The sequence below is a fragment of the Mustela nigripes genome, unplaced genomic scaffold, assembly GCF_022355385.1.
Source record: "Mustela nigripes isolate SB6536 unplaced genomic scaffold, MUSNIG.SB6536 HiC_scaffold_75, whole genome shotgun sequence".
In the NCBI taxonomy this organism is placed as follows: domain Eukaryota; kingdom Metazoa; phylum Chordata; class Mammalia; order Carnivora; family Mustelidae; genus Mustela; species Mustela nigripes.
In genome coordinates this window covers 2,357,677-2,378,009 of record NW_026739490.1, presented here as the reverse complement: position 1 = coordinate 2,378,009, position 20,333 = coordinate 2,357,677, and the positions used below count along the sequence as shown (strand labels likewise).

Genomic DNA, 20,333 nt, shown 5'->3' with positions numbered 1-20,333 from the left:
TTCTGGGTGGCTGACAAAGTTCTAATTCTTGATCTGGATGGTGACTTGGATGACAATACAAGTTTGTTAAGTCGTACATTTCCTCCCCCACTTTCTATATGGGTCATGGGTCATAAAAATGAAAAGAGATTAAAAAACCTGACCAAACACTACCATTCAAGGTAAAAATATGAGTTAGAAATTGCTACTTTTAGCAAAATATTTTGCAAGTTTTACCTCATAAAGGGTAAATCTAGTTACATCTAGTTCACTGATTAACTTCTCAAAAGGAACCTGGTTCAGAGTTCATTCTGCGGTGTAGGCCGGTGCCTACTTTCTAAATGAAAAGCCTATTGTTTAGCATCACGTGAAAATATTCAGAGTGGGAGGAGGGAATTTTTCATTTATTCTGAGAAGGATCATGGTCTACCTATTCAGTGGAGGAAGCTGACAAAAGAGAAGTCAATACAATGAGTCCTGTGTCTCCTATAAACCTGAGACAGGGCTCTGAATCTCCACAGAATCTTGGCATTTAGTTTGTGTGAAGTATTTGCTTTTGCATAATACCAACTTCCCATTTTAAGGAAATCAATTACAGGGAAACATGCATTAAATCCACAAGAATATAGTGACTCATTTTTATCTCTTACTATTTATATCCAATGACAATAGATCCACCTCTGATTCAGTGTGCATTAAACTAATAATTACTCCCATGACTGAGGTACTTAGTTAAACAAAAGGGTGGAACTCAACAGGTGAATCAAACAGGAGAGGCATTCCGATTATAAAGCCACCATTCTGCCACGTTTCATGGATAAGGAGATGATAAAACACTTGTATTACTTTATGTCTCACTGGAAGGTTTTTGTCTATTTCCTGAAGTCAAAAGGGTTTAGGAGCTTTTTCGAGTGTCCCAGAATAAATGCCCTCACTGTGTCAACCTTGCCCAGTTGCAGTGCATGGCTAGGTCAGTAGATAATAGGCTTTGTATCTGTGAAGCATCTTCTCCATTCTCACAGCTAGCTGTACAACAGACTGGGTGGTTCTCTCCACATCTGAGGGGAGGGACTGCCTCAGTAAAGAAAAGTCCTTGGCGGTGGCAGTCTTTGCCTCCTACTCCCCAGCTTCTCCCTAAGAAATACATATAAAAGTACTGCCCTTAACAGCACCGAACATATCTCATAGTCCCTTCCGGAACTGACCTGAGAAAAGCCAGTCAGGTCTTGCTAGCTTTAAGCTGGTGAAAAGTATGTTTTCTTTTTTCAAAATCAGACACAAGATTCTCTTATTTCTCATAAAAAAGAGCTCATTTAGATGTGTCAGCCCATGAGAACGCAGCCACGGTTCTGAGTTACCAGAAAAGTTCATACCAAAGCGTTGTCTGCTTTTCCACCTTCTAGGGTCACTTCCAAATTAGAGAGTGCAGCTTCTACTTCGTCGACCTCAGACTCATTTGCAAAATCCTGTGTGTCGGCTGACAGCGAGAGTTTGCTAATGTGATACTAGGATATAAACAGAGGTTTCAGCAACGTTATAAACACACATGCATCCCTCAGCACTTTCCTCTTTTTGAAGACAATCTCTTCTGAACGTCTCCTAGAAGGAGGTCTCCCTCCTCTGAAGGGAAAATGACATTTTCATCTGAATTATTTTGAGAAGGATGCTTAGTCATGTTCAAACTTGGTTCTTCTCCAGCACTGGTTGAGCTTGTAGTAGGGATGAGATAAAAATTACGAGACTAACGCCTTATAGAAGATGGGCGCATGTGTGGGTTATGAGGAATATTTTAAATTGAAATGGGTTCCCCTCACTTTCAGTTCTTTCTTGAAAGAAAAGAAACAGTATGAGGAAAAGGAAACTTTAAGAAAACAAATTTGCTTTGTTTTCTTGCAGAGAGAAGGTACTGAAGGTCCCATACTTGCAGTGCTGCAAAGATCAACATTTCTTCTTCTGTGCAGTCAATTTCTTCCAAGAGGATGGCCCACCTGGCTTGTTCATAGAGTTGGTTGATTCGAACAGCATCGTACTAAGGGAAGAAACAGGTAGGTGTGTATGTGTTGGGGAGGGGACATATTTATATTCCTCAGTACGAAAACACTGGAAACATGGAGGCCATTCCTTGTTAACGCAGAAAACTTGTGCTCAGGTGAGTGAAAGAAATACTTCTCTTTCCACTGCCCCAGCTCCTTTTACTTCTGAACTTAGAAACTGCTTTGTCAAAATATTTTCTAGAGCTTCTTCAAGGGGCCAAATTGACCCATCTCTGATTGCATTATTTCTCCCTCTCTTTTATCACACTTCCACTGATAGGAAAAATCACTGTCACCACCTACCTACAGGACTCTCTTCAACTAACAAAACTGCAACTCTGTACCCATTAAACCATAACTCCTACTCTGCCTCCACCCCCCACCACGGTATACAGTTTACTGTTTCCTTAAAGAAAAAAGGTGAGGAAAATATGGAGGAGGAATAGAAAGATAGAGTGCCTAAACAGATTTATCACAGGGTGATTAACACTAGTTTATTTTTCCTTTTGCATTAACCTTGTACACACTAGGAAAAAAGATGATAGGGGATCTAAAAATCCACAGCGAGCCCAAACCAGCAAAGAGCATTGCTATCAGGTCAGCCGGAAATGGAACCCACCGTAGAGGCACAGTCCTTCCTGGCAGTGCTGAAGCTGCCGGCAGGGCAAGACAAACACGAGCCCACACGTGTGGCCCTTGGGAAGCTGGAGGACTGAGAACATTAAGAAAGTCTGTCTTTGCTTTGTGAACTTTGTGGGACACCACTCAGGAGCTGGGCCCAGGACTTGCCCCAAACAAACCAAAACAGAACACACGTGAGAATATTCACAACAGCGTTGCTTATAACAGCTCTGAACCAGAAAGGTTCCAGGGGGGTCCCTCGACTGGTGAAAGGCTAAACATGTGGGCCTCGTGAACAAGGGGACACCACTTGGCAGTAAGAAGGAATGTGCTATGGATACAAGTGAAAACACAGAGGGGGCTCAGATCCACAGGCACAAGATGACATACTGTATGAGTCCATCCATAGGAAACTTCCAGAAAAGGCAAACCTGGAGACAGAAGGTGGACCAAGTGGTGGGCTGGGGCTAGGAGCCAGGACTGACCATAGATGGGATATGAGAAAACTTTTTTTGGGTGATGCCAAGTGTTTTACAACTGGACTGTGGTGACGGTTGTACAACCATATGAATGCACTACAATCATTATAATAGAATTTTATGGCATGTAAATGACACGGCAATCAAGATAAAAACAACTGAAAAAGCACATACCATGCACACCAAAAATGAGGCAACCCCTGCCCCTCTCCCTAACAAAAAGACCCTTGCTTCATGAACAGTTTATAGGCAAAATCCAAATAGTATGTGCGGCTACTAAAATTTGAATTGGACTGTCTGTCTGTCTCGGTCTGTCCCCCAGTCAGTCACAGTGTCTTCAATCCTAATGCTGTAGGAGTTTTGGTGAGAGTAAGTCAAATCACCCGATCAGGTTTTTCTCTCAAATGCAGTCAGTAAAGACTTACAAAAATGAATCAGAGCTTCCACACCCGAACAAACCTAATTCCCCTACCCACCCCCCCCCACAAAACCAAATAAAACAATATGGTGGGAGAACATTGGCCAAACAGAAGTTGGCCCACATTTTCAGACTGGCAGTAGGAGAACAGGCTCTAGTACAAGATGTTATGATGGACAGGATGAGCCCTGGCTCCCACTGAGGAACACTGGATTGCTCTTTGACAGCCAGCAGAGCTCCGGATTTCCTTCTCTGGAGTCTTGTTCATGTTCCCCCTGAGGCTCTAGAACATCGAAAGTTCCCAGGTTTTGGTGGGTCATTTATTAACAGGCACCCTAACAGATCTTTCTCTCTCTGAGAACTCTGTCAGTGGTTTCCCTGACGCAAGAGACAAATTTTCTTCCCTTGGTGGGGATTGGCTGTTCTTACCCTTCCTTGGCTCTTGATTTCCTTTGTCTTCTGGTTTAGTGAAAACAGAAATCCTAGACTGGGAAGCACATGGTTTCTGCCACCTCCTTTGCCTGAATCCCTGTTTCTTCTCATCCATACAATTCAGTTAACGCCTCACTCCATCTACCAGCCACCAATACAAACAAGTACCAAGACCTGTTTCCCAGAGATTCACTCCCTCAAGAAAGGCTCATTATAGAGATCTCCTCACAAAGGGTTCCCAGTTAGCTGGGAGGAACTTTCAGTGCCCTCTAGGACTCTTATTAAAACTGATGTGCACCTTTTCTTTACTGAACATTAAAAAAAATACTATGAATTATTAGAGTTGTAACAGTTTTTTTCTTCACAACTGAAATGGGGCAAATGAATAGATAATGAAGGAATTTGGTTTGCATGAATTCTAAAGGGACAAAAGAACGGACAACAAAAAGTCTCTTTCTCTTCCTTGTTCCCTACAAATGATAGTTTCTCTATGGACTGTTTTGTACCTTGTTCTTTTTCATTCTATAATATGCCTTGAATGGGTTCCACATCAAAAGAAAGCTGATTCATTCTTCTTAGCAACAACACTATATGGATATATCATAATATACTTAACCACTTCCCTATTGATGGATGGTTAGGTAGTTTCCAATTTTCTTCCTCAAGCCTTATTTCTGGTCAGTTTTTGGTTTAGATCCAACTTAATGCCCCTGGACCTAGCTTGTGTCTGGAGTGCCTCACTTCCACTGAATCATGGCAAATGAGCAAATTTTGGTAATAACTGTTCTCGTATACAGACATATCAAAGCACATATTTGAGTATAACTGTGGCATATATACAGTGCAGTGGATTTGCTGGGTCAAAGCTATGTAGAATTGTAATTCTGATAGATATTGCCAAATTACCTTCAATAAGGATCAGATTAATTTGTACTTTGGACTACAAGCAGGGTATGAGAGCCATTTCCCCCAAACTCTTGCTAAGACGGTATATGACACTTTTTGATCTTTGCCAGTATAAGGCTAAAAGTCAGTCTAGTTCCTTTTCTATGAACTACATGTTCACATCCTTTGCTCATTAGCTTACTGGGTGGTTGCTGTTCTTCTTCTTCTTCTTCTTCTTTTTTTTTTTTTAAAGATTTTATTTATTTATTTGACAGAGAAAGAGAGAGAGAGAGAGAGAGATCACCAGTAGGTAGAGAGAGAGAGAGAGAAGCAAGTTCCCTGTTCTTCTTTTTTTAAATTGATTTTCAGGAGCTCTTTATTAGGGAAATTAGCCTTTTGTTTGTCGCATGTGTTGCAAAGACTGATTTTTTCACTGTGTATATAGTTTTTTGTCATGCATAAAATTTTAATTTATGAAAATGTAGCAATCTTTTATGGATTCTGGATTTTGTATTTTTAAAGTATATTATTTTTGAAATTTTGTATATCCTAGTATTTTTGTGTATCTGAGATTTTAATCAGTACTTGTAACCCTAGTGCAACTGCCTGCCTACATCTCTCCTCTGAAAGCTGGAGAGGAGAAGCTCCTTCATTCTACTATACAGTCTTGTTCTCTTCTGTGGGGTGTCCTGTCTGTTTTACCTGGTTTCATGGGTGCTATCTTTGCTCTTCTTGTAGATTCTATAAAAACATGAACTGCATCTTAAGTTTCTGTATCCCTCTATCTACTCAGTATCTAGTAGAAAGTTGGAACTAAACGTGGTTATATTTATAACATTTCATACTTTAGAAGAGGGGAGAAGGGAACTCTGAAGTGGTTTTTCCTGTGCCCCAAAGCCATATCCCCAAAGCCCGAGTCTTCTGGCCATGTTTGGGTTGACAGCTTCTATTTGTCTGTTAGATTCAAACAGGTTTCCTTCATGAGCCATGTGGAGAGAACTCCTTAGCAATTAAGCAAATCTGATCATTCAAAGCACCCTTAAAAAAAATCAATACCAAAAAAACCCCCTCTATTTTGGAAGAAGCTGTAGAGTAGTTTCTCCTGAAGGTTTTATCAAAGAGCCAAAATTTGCTTGTTTGCCATGATTCAGTGGAAGTTAGGCGCTCCAGACACAAGCGAGGTCCAGGGGCATTAAGTTGGATCTAAACCAAGGACTGACTTATTTTGAAGAAGATGCCAGTTAAGGAAGCACTAGGACCCAAGTTGCACCTTTGGAGACCAGAGTTAACATCAGGATCCAGGAGAAGACAGTGCCATGAGAAGCAGAATCACTATTGTGGGTGAGAAGGGCCTGCCAGTGAATGGAAGAAAGCAACAAGCACCAACCTGGGATAAAATCACCCTGTGCACTTGGAGGGCCCATTTATATTCTTGACATGTGGCAGGTTAAGTGCTAACTTACAACTCCACAAACAGGCCAAGCAGGCCAAGGAAGGGGCAGAAATTCAGAGGATTTATTTCACCCCTCAGTTGTCCTAATAAACGTCGGGAGGCAGATGGACACTTAATGGGAGTCGCTGACCAGCTGGGGTCTTTATTCATACAGATGATCTCTCTTTCTCATCACCAAAGTCTTATCTGGCCCTGCAGTGGGGAGTGTGGCGTGCACCATCATGGGGTCCTGGCTTGTTCATGAGAACCGGCTCTTAACCTTGCTCAGATGCTCCTTCCTTCCTAGAAGGAGAGTCCAGCTCTGTGAGCCACTCTCCTCTTGTTCCTCCGTTCGTGGCGATGGAGAGGGGCAGCGCACACCACACTGGGAGGGAAGGCCCCGAGAGGCTTCCACTAACTCAGGGGCAGCTGGTCACGTCATTGCTTTTATGTAAAAAGACTAGAGAGTTTAGCAGAGCTAAACAGAAGATTATACAAATTAACCCTAATTTGGAGAACTAAATGACTGGATCTTCCACTTCTAGGCCTTCACATTGAAAAAGGGAGAGGGAGAAGAGGCACCTGGGTGGCTTAGTTGACCAAGCGTCTGCCTTGGGCTCAGGTCATGATCCTGGGGTTCTGGGATCGAGTCCCACGTCTGGCTCCCAGCTTGATGGGGAGTCTGCTTCTCCCTCTGCCTCTACCCTCCTGCCCCCTGCTCATTCTCTCTCTCTCTCTCAAATAAATAAATAAAATCTTAAAAAAAATGAAGAAGATAAACAGTATCTTACTTTGGGATTCAAGTCAAAGAAAGTGTAGTATTTAAATCGTAACAGCAGCTGCTCATCCTCCTGGATGCCTTGCTCCATAAGGGAACGTGAGGAGTCCAGCCAACTGGAAAAGAGTAGGATGAGTTAGGATGAGTTTAATAGTCAATCAATTTTACACACACCTATTATAGCATTACCTAATATGTTTCTATACATATTTACATTTATATACATGTATTTCCATTTTTATACACATAGATGTAGATATACACATACGTGTGTATGTATTTCCCTGAACAATGTCCGAGTAAGTAATATAACCAAAAATCTGTAAGGGAGAGAGGACTTGATAATATCTTATATCTACATTTTATTTTATAGCTTTTAATAACTTTCCAAGTGTTTTTTGTATGCATATTTTGTTTACACTGATACTTTAAAGTAACCCAGTGAAGAAGCCAAGGCAGTTTCTATTTTCTCAGTGTTATGGGTGGGAAAATGGAGTCTTAGTGACATTAAGTGCTATGTTCAAGGTCATGTGCTTCGTCGTGGAGCCAGAATGAAAAATCTCTACTTGCTGACTTCCCGCACTGCTTCTCCTCTGTCTGGTCTGACTCAACGCTGGGTCTATCTTATTGGCTAGAACTTTCTATAACAATGTAAATATTCTGTATTGCCCTGTCTGACAGACTGCCCACTAGTCACATGTGGCTAATGAAGATTTAAGTGTAGCCAGTGCCACACTTTAATTTTAATTAAATTCAAAGTGAAATGTAAGTATCCACCTGTGGCTAGTGACTCCTGTCTGGATGGCACAGTTCTAGAGCTGAAAAATAAATACTGGGTCATGGTAAGGGGTGGAGAGGTGGAGAATAAAAGTGAGCAACAGAATGAGATGGGGATGAATGCCATCCAGTCCCATGGAGTGAAGATGGCCTGAATGTCTGTTCTATCAGGTCTTGGGGGGCAATAAGGATGGCTGAGATGCAATCTCCGGTGTCGTGGGGGAGTGAGGCCCAGTGGGGGAGAGGGACTCTCATAACAGACGAACGTGGTGACCGAGAAACGAAATGGAGCCATGTCCTTACCCTGCGTTAAGCCTGGCTTTGTCAACCAGAGACCGAGGCTGGTACATATCTGCCAGTGCTTCTGGTGACTGGGGGGGTTGGCTGAATGCCAGGACGCTGCAGTTTTGTTCTGTCAAAGGGCTGTCGCTGAACCAAGTCATGGTGGAGGATGCGGGCGTTCCACTGATGGGGTCGTACGTGGGAGTCATGGTTTTACTGTATAAGCCAGGACTTACTGCAAGGCAAAGGGAAGCATGCACTGTGATACGAGATTCAGGAGGAAGGGTCTTTAGAAAAATAGGTGCTAACATTGCTTATACCCAAATGGATTTTGAATTTAAATGTTTGTACCACTTTAGCTCCTGAAAAGGCAGAGAACTCATAGTCCATAAAAACGCCTAAAACCAACCCAGGCAAATGTTGGGGACTCTCTCTTTGTCAGTTCAAAATCTTATTTCAGCAGTGAGTTTTGGCATCATCAGAGAACAGAAGGTCCCCCAAAAGTGCATGTACAGACTTTATTTTTGGGCAAATCCTTTAGGCAAATAATAGTACCTGCCAATTTTAAGAATCCAGCTAGTTGATGGTTTATAAATCATATGGTCTGTGTAAGGAAAACGCAAAGAATGTTTTTATTCTTTGCATTGGGATATACTATGCAAGAAGACCTTTATTGCAAGCAAGCTAGAGATTGATTTATGACTATGTAAAAAGACAAGGATAGTGTCTTTCCAGAATTTTTACCTGCCCACTTGTTAAACGCCCAATGCAAAATTTAAACTGAATTCAGGAAAGAGTCACATGAAGATAGAATCAGGGAAAGTATTATTTGAGTGATCCAACTAATCTATTTTCCCCCAGATTCACACACAGCCAATTCCCCTAAAGTTTTGCATTCATCAACAACTTAATATACACAGTGAAGCCAATAATGTATACAGTGGGTAAAGCACGTCTTCATCTCAGGGTCGTGAGTTCAAGCTCCACGCTGGGTGTAGAGCTCACTTCAAAAAGTAACGAGCCATAAAACAAACCTGATTAAAAATATTCTGTGAGTTCTAAGATTAATTGCATATCCTTTCTTCATCACAGGAATCCTGAAATTTTAGTCTTTCTTTCTTTCTTTGGGGGCAAGGGAGGGGAGGGATGGGCAGACGAGGGAAAGAGGAGCAGAGGGAGGGAAATGTCTTGGGATTTAAGAAATCTCTGTATTTAAGAATGAAACACAACAATAAAACAGCTGACACGAATCATACCCGGTGGACCTGAAGTCGTTGGAGAACCCTCCAGGTTCAAAATATCTTCAATTATGGGCTCCCTGTTACTTTTGTCTTTTTTTTTCTTCTTTTTAAAATAGTCACCAGATGGCTTTAACAAGGAAAGTTCTTCTGATCTTCTGATATCTAACAAACAAATAAATATAAAGAAAAATGAAAAACTATCAAAAAGGAAAAAGAGGGGGTGCCTGGCTGGCTCAGTTGGAGGGGAAGGTGACTCCTGACCTCAGAACTGTGAGTTCAAGCCCCACAATGGGCATCGAGATTACTAAAAAGAAATAAAATAAAACTTAAAAAAAAAAAAAAAAAGTAAAATGAAATTCCTTCTAAGACTCAGAGTCATGCTGGGCATCTGAAATCATTTCTCAGGAAATTCCTGAGAAGTCAATGGAACTAAATTACACCTCTTTGGAAGAAACAGAAGGGGACCAGAGACTCCTAAAACAGGTGCAGGCACGTGTGTGTGGGGGAGGGGAATGTCCAAGAGGAGGGAGATTTAGTCTAATAAAAGTCCTAGTTGTTTTTTAGTATATTATGAAAATATTTCAAAGATAAAGGGAATAGTATAATAGGCCTCTTGTGTTTTTATCAGCCAGCTTCAACCATCATCAGCACTTGGCAGTTCTTGCATTATCTGTTCACTACCAATTTTTCCCTCCTTCTCTTTTGTCTCTCTTTTCAGTGTTTTTTTCTAAAATAACAACCAAGAACTCCCCTTTTTCTTTACAGAACATAGATCCTGAAAGCCTTTCTCTTACACTGTGCCCGATCACTAATTTCATCCCTATGGCAGGAAGCCCGGGTGCCCTGCGCATCTCTTCGCCGCCCTCACCACTTCCGCGCGCTCTGACGCAACTTCCGGTGGGTGCTAGGACAAGTGTGTCTGCGCCACGGAGGTGCCATAGTCTACATATGAGTGCAGAGGCCACACGAGTTCAGGGAATTAACATTCCCCGAGGGCAGCCCTCAATGACTGACTAGGGGTGGTATATTAACCCTCCCGGTCCCTCACCCCTTGGCAGGCCAGCTCGAGGCATGTTACATTGTCTCCCAGGAGCCCCCAACTGCCCCAAATGCGACTGGGTTGGTGACACTCTCTTATGGATGGCATTCTCTTTCCAGTCTTATGTCCTCACCCCCAACCAGTGTCTTCTGGAATCATCTTCCTCCCTCTCACCCAAATAATTGTTTGTCCTTGAATTCTTGTCTCAGGGTCTGCTTCTGGAGCACTCAAACCAAGAGGATTCCCAGTTTTCTCCATTAGTCAAATATATTTATAATTGCCATTGCCAATCAGAACACCTGATGACCATTAACCACACTGAGCTGCTTTGTGATTCCAAGTAAAAGCCAGGGAATGTGCAGGTTAGAATCTGAAAGCAGCTTTCCTGGAGGCGGATGCACCCATTCCACAGGTCCTGCCATTTTTCAGTTCAAACACTGCTTCCTGCTGAGGCTGAGGCTAGCAGTTCAGCTTCATCCTCTTCCCCTGTAACCAAGGATGCTTGATTGTCAGGTTGCAACCCACACATGTGCCCATTCCAAATGCATAATTTATAGATAAGACCAGGAGATGAATCAGAATTTCCAGTAGGAGCATTAGAAACAAAACAACCAAACCAAACCAAACCTGCATCTCTAAGGCCAAGATTTGCATCTTGCCTTTTCTTTGTGAGAACACCCATCATGTTGCTAAATATTATTTAGCTTCAGTTGAATGGATACAAAAGACAATAATCAGAAATGCCAGGTTGAGCCCTTTAGAACGACTATGAAGATATATTCTGGAAAAGAGAAGAATGTCTGACTTCTTCTCTTTTCCAGATCTATGTATGTTGCAACCTCAAGTTTTTGGCCCCAGCCACGATGTGTCTTTCTCATCTACTGTGGACTGGGCTTTATCATTTCCTTTGTTTTCCAATCCTCATTGGAATATTGCTGGAAACAACATGCCCTGGTGCTCGCCATTTTCCCACCATGTACCAGAGGCACTGCTGTGAAATGGAAGGCTCTGAAATGGAAGGTTCCATTCACTTGTTCACTTAATAGTTAATGAGCAGCAAATGTGTGCCCGGTGTTGTGCTAGGTGTTAGGAACTCGGGCATGCTCAAGTAATGGTTTCTGTCTTCACCCTATTTAATACCATAGTAGTCCCAACTGCCCAACATTGGAACTCCCAATCCTGCATATACTGTTAGAACTTTTCTTTTTTTCTCTACCAAATATCTCTTTTTAACATCTTATTTTTAAATTACTTTTACATTCATTCTTTCTTGTCTCTTCATCTTAGCATATCAGCTCAAGAAGGGAAGGGGTTTGGTACTGTTTTTATTGTTCACCAATCCCTAGCACTCACCACAATGCCTGCCTAATCAGGATATATTTGTTGAAGGAATGAATGAGCAGTTTATAGTTTAATGGGGAAGAGAGATCACTCACTCATATATCATAAATACTGTATTCAAATGCCAAATCTTAGCCTTAGAACCAAAGAATGCACCTATACACTTTAAAAAAATATTAAACAAGAAAACAAGAAAAATATTAAACAAGAAAATATTAAACAAGGATGTAGGGTTCACTTCCATTATAGAAGTTCCCCAAATACATGGTTTGGGCGGTGTTGTCCCTAAAGACTGTTAAAACTGTAAGGATTAGTTTTCAATCCATAATGAAGTATAACTTCTGGCTTTAAATAAATTACACAGATAATTTTTGTGGATGGAGTATTTGCTGTAGTGAAGTGTTAGTAAAGCAATTAAGACACTGAAACACCATTATCTCAAAAACAATAAAGATACATCAGCTCTATGGTGATGATGATTGAATGGAACTTCCTGGTTTGCCTTAAAAATAATGATGATATTAGCACAGCTTAAAATAATTAATTTTTTTGGGGGGGGATAATCTTAATGGGTTTGTTTCTTCTGTTTACAGATCTCTTTTGAAATAGTGTTAAGCTTTGTGGAAATGAATCTGATTTACTCCAATAATGTTCCATTTGGTTTAACTCTACTTGCACGGCGAAAGTCCCCAGAAAAAACTTGAAAAGTATGCTTCCTAGTAAAGGAAGTGTTCTGTAAAGCCAACCGCTTGTAGGCAGTAAGCACACATAATTTCTCTGTCCTCCTTCACCAACAGTCCAAAGGGCACAGGGCCCCTCTAGGGTACTCACTCAGGATTTTGCAGATATCACTGACAGCTTTAAAAACCACAGCGGAGAAACTGACTCGCAACCTCACTGTCTTTGCGTTTGGCAGGCGGAGGCGAAGCATTTTGTGCTGAGGGGTGAAGAGAAGCTTTGCGTCTGCCTGGACCCCACATTTGTCCAGAGTCCAGTGTGTTTTCAGAAGCCAGCAATGTTTCTGTTCCCACCAGAGGGCAAAGTCTGACCAGTCTTGGGCTACGTCTGCAAAAATGGAAAATACCATGAAGTGAAATGAGAGAGAACTCTAGAGTCTTCATTGTATGTGAGAGCTCAAACCTACAAATGGTCTTCAGCTCCTCATCTCCTTTTACAACCCGAGGCTCAAACAAGCCTTGGACAGTCTTCAAAGTCTCTAAGGTGGGGCAGGTAGAAAACAGAGACTGAACCTTATCCCGATTACATGTGAACACAGTGAAAGGAACGGAAACATACACATTTTGTTCTTGATAAAAAAGCTGGAGTTCTTTTCCCTAAAGTCCTTTAGGGGCATGGTCCTTTTTGGGAAAGCCAGGAGTTTTCGACTTCAACCAAGATTATTTCCCTACTAGAAATGAATCCTTACATCACTGCTCTGCAGAGGAACATCAATATCTCCCAAAATCTGCACAGAAGGACTATAAAGCCAACATTCCCCGCCCCCATAATGTCAGCTCTCTTAGCACTGCCACCAGATTCCCAGTTTCTGAAGTGTCTACACTGAGATCAGCTGAGTATTTTCTCTCTCTCAAAGTCAGCATCAGTGTGGACTCTTTCCCCTCCTTCAATGCTGACATCAAAGTTGAATCTTCTTCCTTTGTCAATGTTGGAGCCAACAGTCCATCCTTTATTTGTTTTTTAAAACATGTTTCTCTTTCTCTTATTCTCTCACTTTGTTAGAAAACTTTTCTTTCAATGCTGTTGGTAGAAGTATAAATTCTGTAACTATTTTAGAAAGTCCTGTTGTGCAGTAATTCCTCTCTGAGCTATACCCCAATGAAAATGCCTCTATCTACTCACCAAAGACCCTGAAAATGGAAACAACCCAAATGCCCACCAATAGGTAAATGGATAAATTGTGGCCTAATCACATGATGCAATATCACACAACAATGGGAGTAAATGAACCAAACTATATGCAACAATATGGGTAAATCTCACAGATATAACGTTAAGTGAAAGAAAGCAGATGCATAAAAGTATGTTCTATGTAAGTGCACCCATATACAGTTTTAAAACAAGTAAAATTATTCCCATGGTGTTAGAAGTCAGGATAGTGGTTTCCCTTCGTGGGGCAGTGACTTGGGGAGGGGGGTGTCTGATGTGATACTTGGGTGGGGGAAGTCAGTAATATTCTATTTCTTGATCTGCACGGATGCTACATGACTGAAATTTCATTGAGCAGTACACTGAATGATAAGTGCACTTTTCTCTGTACGTATTATACTTAAATGAAGACTTATTTAAAAAAAAATCTCCAGCTCATTAGTGTAAATGAAAAGTCAGCATCTGGACAATTTTGGATAGAAGGTAAAAACAAATAAGAGAAAAGAAAAACACTGTTAAGTTTTAGGTCGATCATGTTGATTCCTGATGTGAAGACTGTCACTTAAGACTTCTCTTCCTCTATTTAAACAGGGAGAGTAGCAAATGGTGGATATGTATTAGAAGACACATTAGCACTGAGATGACTTTCTCCCTGAGCAATCAAACTTTAACAAACAGAATCAACACAGTCATCTAAAGTCATGCTACCTAAAGTCACCTGAGATGCCACCAGTGGGATGAGCCTGTGGGGACATGGTTTCATACCCACTGGGGAGCTTTAGTTTGCCACCAGACTCAACTTTTTATGAGGGTGGCCGAAGGGTTCCGTTTATGGCTTTTGCAGGATCCTCTATTCCTCTTCTTCCTGTGGGAAGGAGCTTGTTCTCTGATTGGTAAGATAAATAAGTAGAAAAACTTTGACAATCAGACAACCTAGATCAGCCATTGACTGTTGATGCAAGAGAAAGGGTTTCAAATACAGGGAAACCATAAAGAAACAATAACTTACTGATCTGTTCTACTAACTTGAGCATCAACCCCCCAACATGCAGGTCTCCAGACACTCTCAGTGTGACCTCTTTGGGCTTCTCCTCGTTTGGATGGTCAACTCTGACGATGAGCTCCCAAGAAGCAGACGCAAAGTCGCTGGATGAGAGCATCATGGCAAATGCAGGCGTCTGCCACAGAAAAAGGAGGACACGGATCAGAATGTGAGAAGGATGCTGGAGCTTGTTAGTAGATTCTGCAGGGCAAAACTTTTTCTCATGTTAGCCTCTTCTTCAGAAACTCAGCAGGGTGTCCAGTGCTCCATATTTGATTCAACATCTTTTTTAGTTTAATTTTATTTATTTATTTGACACAGAGAGAGAGAGGTCACAAGCAGTCAGAGCAGCAGACAGAGAGAGAGGGGGAAGGAGGCTCCCTGTTGAGCAGGGAGGTGATTGTGGGACTCGATTCCAAGACCCTGAGACCATGACCCTGAGACCACGACCTGAGCCAAAGGCAGAGGCCTAACCCACTGAGCCACCCAGGCACCCCTTATTCAACATCTTAACTTTAAAGACAAAATGGTCTCAAGTCTCTAAATTTATGTAACTTTGTCTTTCCGCAGGGACTTGACTATTTATTTTCTGTGCCTGCCCAATGCATCAATCTTCACTTGCTGTCTCCATTGACTTCTCTTGACTTTCTCTGAACTATTTTGAATAGTTCTCTGACTTATTGTGGCAATAGGCAATAAATCATGGGAATCCTTCATATCTTAAAAAAAAAATCAACTTCATTGAAGTGTAATTTGCATATGACAAAATGCATAGACTTTTTTTTTTTAAAAGCATGTTCCATGCCCAACATGGAGCCAAACATAGGGCTTGAACTCACAACCCTCAGATCAAGACCTGAGCTGGGATCAAGAGTCAGATGCTCAACCAATTGAGCCACCCAGGCACCCCTGCTCAGATTCTTTTGTGAGTATAGTTGATATACAATGTTACATTAGTTTCAGGTGTACAGTATAATGATTCAACAACTCCATATGTTATGCTGTGTTCATCACAAAAATGCACAGATTTTAAATGTATAATTTGATTGCAGTTTGATGCAAATTATGCCTTAATAAGGTTTATTTTAGAAAAGGATGCCATTAAAATCCTCCTCTATCTACATTATTATATTCCTCCTATAAATATATATATATATATTAAAGATTCTATTTATTTATTTGGCAGAGAGAGAGAGAGAGATCACAAGTAGGCAGAGAGGCAGGTAGAGAGAGAGAGGGAAGCAGGCTCCCCACTGAGTAGACACAGGGCAAGACCTCAGGACCCTGAGATCGTGACCTGAGCCAAAGGCAGAAGCTTAACCCACTGAGCCACCCAGGCACTCCTCCTCCGATAAATACTGATGACATCTTCTGCTATGAAAATTCAAAAAATGGAAATATAGGTAAATAGTTTCTATTTCAGTCATATACTATGTAGTTTTACCTTAAATGCATATAAAGATAAAGGTCATTAATAATTATTGTCATGTATTTGACTTACTTGAGCTACCAATTTATGATATATAAAAGTTAATAAATTAAGTGCATCAATTAAAATTGTGGACATAGCTCCGGCAAAATATTTAAAACAGGAGTGAGAGACATACAAAGCCCACTCTTCAAAATACAGATGGGGTGAGAACTTCAAAATCAGAGTTTTCCTCTTAGTGGAGGAACAAGAATAAAATAAGCTACACAGAATCAAGACTGAAATGTGTCGGGGGTAATAGGAACACTGGAATCTGAAATTGGCAGAATTAAAATGAGGGCTCTTACTTCTAAACAGAAAACAAATGATACTACCACTCCTGACTATTTTAATATTTAAAAAAATCAGTCATTTAAACGGTAACACATCTTTTTCACTTCACTACGTAAAGACATCTTATGAGATGCCCATGTTTTCATAAGGCCTATTTTTGAGAAACATCAGTGCACTCAAACTCCTAAAAAGGGACTTCTCCAAGGGAAAGTGCATGAGTCCCCTGGGGTCTTCCTCACCCCAGATTCTGTTCAGCAAATATGCGGTGCACCTAAATTTTTTATTTATAAGAATTTATAAGAAGCACCAGGTACTACTGGTCTGTGGCTCACAGTTTTGAGTCCAAACAGCCACATGAAAAATTAGCTTCAGGACTCCGTTCTGCCCTTCAATCTACCCAAATCAATATTAAGCCAGGGACTGTGGTGACACCTGAGGAACATTATTTGTTTTTTTTAAAGATTTTTATTTATTTATTTGACACAGAGAGATCACAAGTAGGCAGAGAGATAGGCAGAGAGAGAGGGGGAGGCAGGCTCCCTGCTGAGCAGAGAGCCCGATGTGGGGCTTGATCCCAGAACCCTGAGATCATGACCTGAGCCAAAGGCAGAAGCTTAACCCACTGAGCCACCCAGGCACCCCAGGCACATTATGTTTAATATTAATTTCACCCCCAGTGGTATACCAGTGTTGTTTGCATTTGAAACCATTCACATTTGAAAGCATAAGAGGGGGCCACCTGGGTGGCTCAGTCCATTAAGCCTCTCTGCCTTTGGCTCAGGTCATAATCCCAGGACCCTGGGATAAGTCCCACACCAGGATCCTTGCTCAGCAGGGGGCCTGCTTCTCCCCTGCCTGCCTGTTTCTCCCCTGCCTGCCGTTCACCCTGCTTACGCTTGCTCTGTGTCTCTCTCACTCACTCTGTGTCAAATAAATAAGTAAAATCTTTATGGAAAAAAAAAAGAAAGAAAGAAACCATAAGAGAATCTCAAAATACACAAAAAATACACTGCAAATCTGAATGGGTTTAGGACAGATTTTATTTGTCCAAGTCGCATTCGAGAGTTCAGAAGTAACTCCTTGTGTGTTTGTATGACCAAAAGGGATGTAATGCTTGTACCTCCCCATGCACAGATCTCCTGCATGGCCAAGTGAAGGCTACATAATGACTGTATTGGGCCTAACCACTTGCATCACTGTCATCATCAGGCTCAAGTATCACTGTGTGATATACTCTGTTTGAACCACTATTTTGTGTTATCTCTTTCATCGGCTCAGCAGTCCCCTTGGAAAGGAGGAAACTCAGGCTCAGAGAGGTTAGGCAACTTGTGGGAAGCCACACAGCAAATTAGATGGCGGCACCCAGACAGAAATCCAAGTCTTTCCAACTCTAAACTCTTAGCCTCTACCCTGGGGCAGGTCCTTCATAAAATTGAAACACCAGTATGAAATAAAACTCTTAAAACCACGTTAGTTAAACTCTCAGGAGGCTTCACTAAGCATTTCTACTAATATCCTTCCCAGTGAGGAAGCAATAAAGATAACTCCATTACGTGGCATTGAACTATTTGACTTTAAGACCCTCACAATTTCTAAACTGCTACGGTTCGATGTGTAGTTATTTTAAACATTTGTACTTTAAAGTGACTCTTTACTGCTTGTTTCTGCAGTATTCCACATTGGTCTCTTCCTAACTTGGGCAATCAAAACCCTTCTCCAACAAAAACAACAAAAAAAAAGAAAACCCACTTCTCACGCAGGTAATAATATACGGTGATTCCCTTACAGCGAAATTCAGGCTTAAATTGGACGATCTGGTTTCCCCGCATTCCTCTCCTATCTTTCTGCACCTTCAGTTTTGAGTGAACTTCTCATTCGCAACAAGCTGCTACTTGTTGAGCGGAGCAGCAAACTCCAACTGGGAAAACAAATCGAAGGAGCCCAGAACAGAAAGCCAAGAGTGCCAGTTGACCTGCCTTCCCTGGGTGAAGCCCTGCAGTCCACCTCCTCCTGTCCTCCTTGTCTGCAGAAAATGCAACGAAGGACAGCCAGCCAGGCAGACAGAAAGATGAGGGATATAATAGCCCCTATGCTTCTCCTGGAAGATCAGAGAGTGTGCCTGTCCAAAGGCCACTCCACCTGTCGGTTGCCAGTCCTGCAGGGTCCTGGGGGCCAGAGCGGGTGAGGTGGGTGGACAGAAACCTGCCCCTTTACCCATAGGGCGGCCCCCGCGGCTAAACGGAGAGTTTACGTTGCCGGGCCAGATACACAACGCCAGACAAAGTGGCCACACGGACGGTATTTTTAATTCCGCAGCTATTTACGTGCAAGGGGGGCTGAAGAAAGGAAAGCAAGGGGTCTCCAGCCAGGGCGGCGCCCGTCTCAGCCTCCCCGCGCCCCGAACCCCAGCCCCAGCCCTCCGCACCCACCTGCTTTCCGGGCGCGGGTAGCGCGCAGTTTTGCGGACGCGCACGTGGACGCCTGCGCCCCCGGAGTCCAGGCGGAGGCGCCCCAGGCCGGGCGGGCGGGCGCGCGAAGTGGAGGGCGGGGGTGGGCGCTCGCGGCGGCCGCTCGAGGTTAAGGCTGGGCCCGCGGGGAAGCCGCCTGGGACCTCCCGCCGACGCTCGGCGCCCGCCCCCCGCAGCACGCTGGGCGCGGGGTGCGCGGTCTTTGCCCTGCGCAGACCCCGGAGGCCCGGCCGAGGCCGGGCGCGCGGCGGGGCAGGTGAGGGCACGCCCAGCCCCGGGCCTGCTGGGTCTCGCTCGCGGGGAGGGGAAGCGCTCGGCGGCAGAGTCGGGAGGGCTGAGGGTGCCCGCAGGGCTGCGGCCCGGCGGGAGGGCGGGGAGAACCGGGGCGGATGCCCGTAGCCTGCGCCCCTCGAGCGAACTCTCCCCCGGCCCCTCGCAGGCCGCCTCCTGTTTTGGGGTTCCCGAGACCCTGCGGGGCCTAGCCCAGGTGGCTGAGGTCCGGCTCCGTGCCCTGCCCTCCAGGTATACCCATCACTCCCACCCCCGTGTGCGTCCGGGTCCGGAGACTCCCTTCTCCCCTTTAAAGAGCCTGGGGGACCTGCGAGCGCGGGGTGGAAGAAAGGAGAGCTGCTCATCTCTGAGTAAGAGGGTGATGTAAACCCCCGACAAGGGCGAGGCGCCCGAAATACGTAGAATGTGAGACCGGCCCAAAATATGTACAATGTGAGACCAGGGCAACTCAAGGACACACCCCAGTCCGGAACTGGGCGGCCTGCCTCAGATTCACCGTCTGGTCTCGCGGGTCACCTTCCTGTCGGATTTCCTCCCAAAGAAGGCTGGACCACCCTGGAAGGGTGGGTGACTCTGGCCAATGTACACAACCTGTCCAAGCCTCTTTGGTTCATATTACACACCTCTGTGGAGTGTTTACTACATGCCAGGCATCGGGCTGAGTTCTATGGATTCAGTGGTTTAATGAGACAGTCAGGGCCTTGATAATCTTCCTCATCTGTGAAATGGGTAGAGGTGGAATGTCCACCATCAACCAGTGTGAGATTTCATTTAGTCCATGGCAGAACTTCCTGCAATATAATATAGACTTTAGCGATTTACACCAAGTACATAAGGCGTGTGATAATTTAAAATGCTATCAAATTTAGAAATGGAATCCTTGTATTTCTTGCACATTACCATAGTCAGCCATTATAATGGTTTTAAAATATTTTACATTTAATTTTAAAAAAGGTTAGTTGAGTTTGATTTCAGGGTTGTAATTTCGAGCCTCTGTTTGGGTGTACAAGTTACTTAAAAGAAAATAATAACATCCTTAAAAAGATCAGTTGAGGGGCTCCTGGATGGTTCAATGGGTTAAGCATCTGTCTTCAGGGCAGGTCATGATGCCAGGGTCTGGGATGGAGAACCTCATCGGACTCCCTC

The 20,333-nt window shown here is 43.2% G+C and overlaps 1 protein-coding gene and 1 long non-coding RNA gene across 2 annotated transcripts in view; one reads left to right on the top strand and one right to left on the bottom strand.

Moving 5' to 3' along the window:
• The window catches only part of LOC132008134 (uncharacterized), a 48,010-nt gene extending 35,271 nt beyond the window's left edge, over positions 1-12,739 (top strand). Inside the window, exons 2-3 of the long non-coding RNA XR_009401548.1 lie at positions 1,876-2,024; positions 12,654-12,739. This is a non-coding gene — a long non-coding RNA (uncharacterized LOC132008134). The remainder of the gene's footprint in view (positions 1-1,875; positions 2,025-12,653) is intronic.
• Positions 1-19,091, bottom strand: part of LOC132008131 (fermitin family homolog 1) — a 35,986-nt gene extending 16,895 nt beyond the window's left edge. The window contains exons 1-8 of the mRNA XM_059386525.1: positions 18,858-19,091; positions 14,634-14,802; positions 12,569-12,802; positions 9,373-9,519; positions 8,138-8,351; positions 7,071-7,173; positions 1,901-2,008; positions 1,353-1,484 (exon numbers count right to left, since the gene is read on the bottom strand). Coding sequence (XP_059242508.1) covers positions 1,353-1,484; positions 1,901-2,008; positions 7,071-7,173; positions 8,138-8,351; positions 9,373-9,519; positions 12,569-12,802; positions 14,634-14,787 — 1,092 coding nt within the window. The 5' untranslated portion in view covers positions 14,788-14,802; positions 18,858-19,091. The remainder of the gene's footprint in view (positions 1-1,352; positions 1,485-1,900; positions 2,009-7,070; positions 7,174-8,137; positions 8,352-9,372; positions 9,520-12,568; positions 12,803-14,633; positions 14,803-18,857) is intronic.
• Between the last annotated feature and the right edge of the window lie 1,242 nt (positions 19,092-20,333).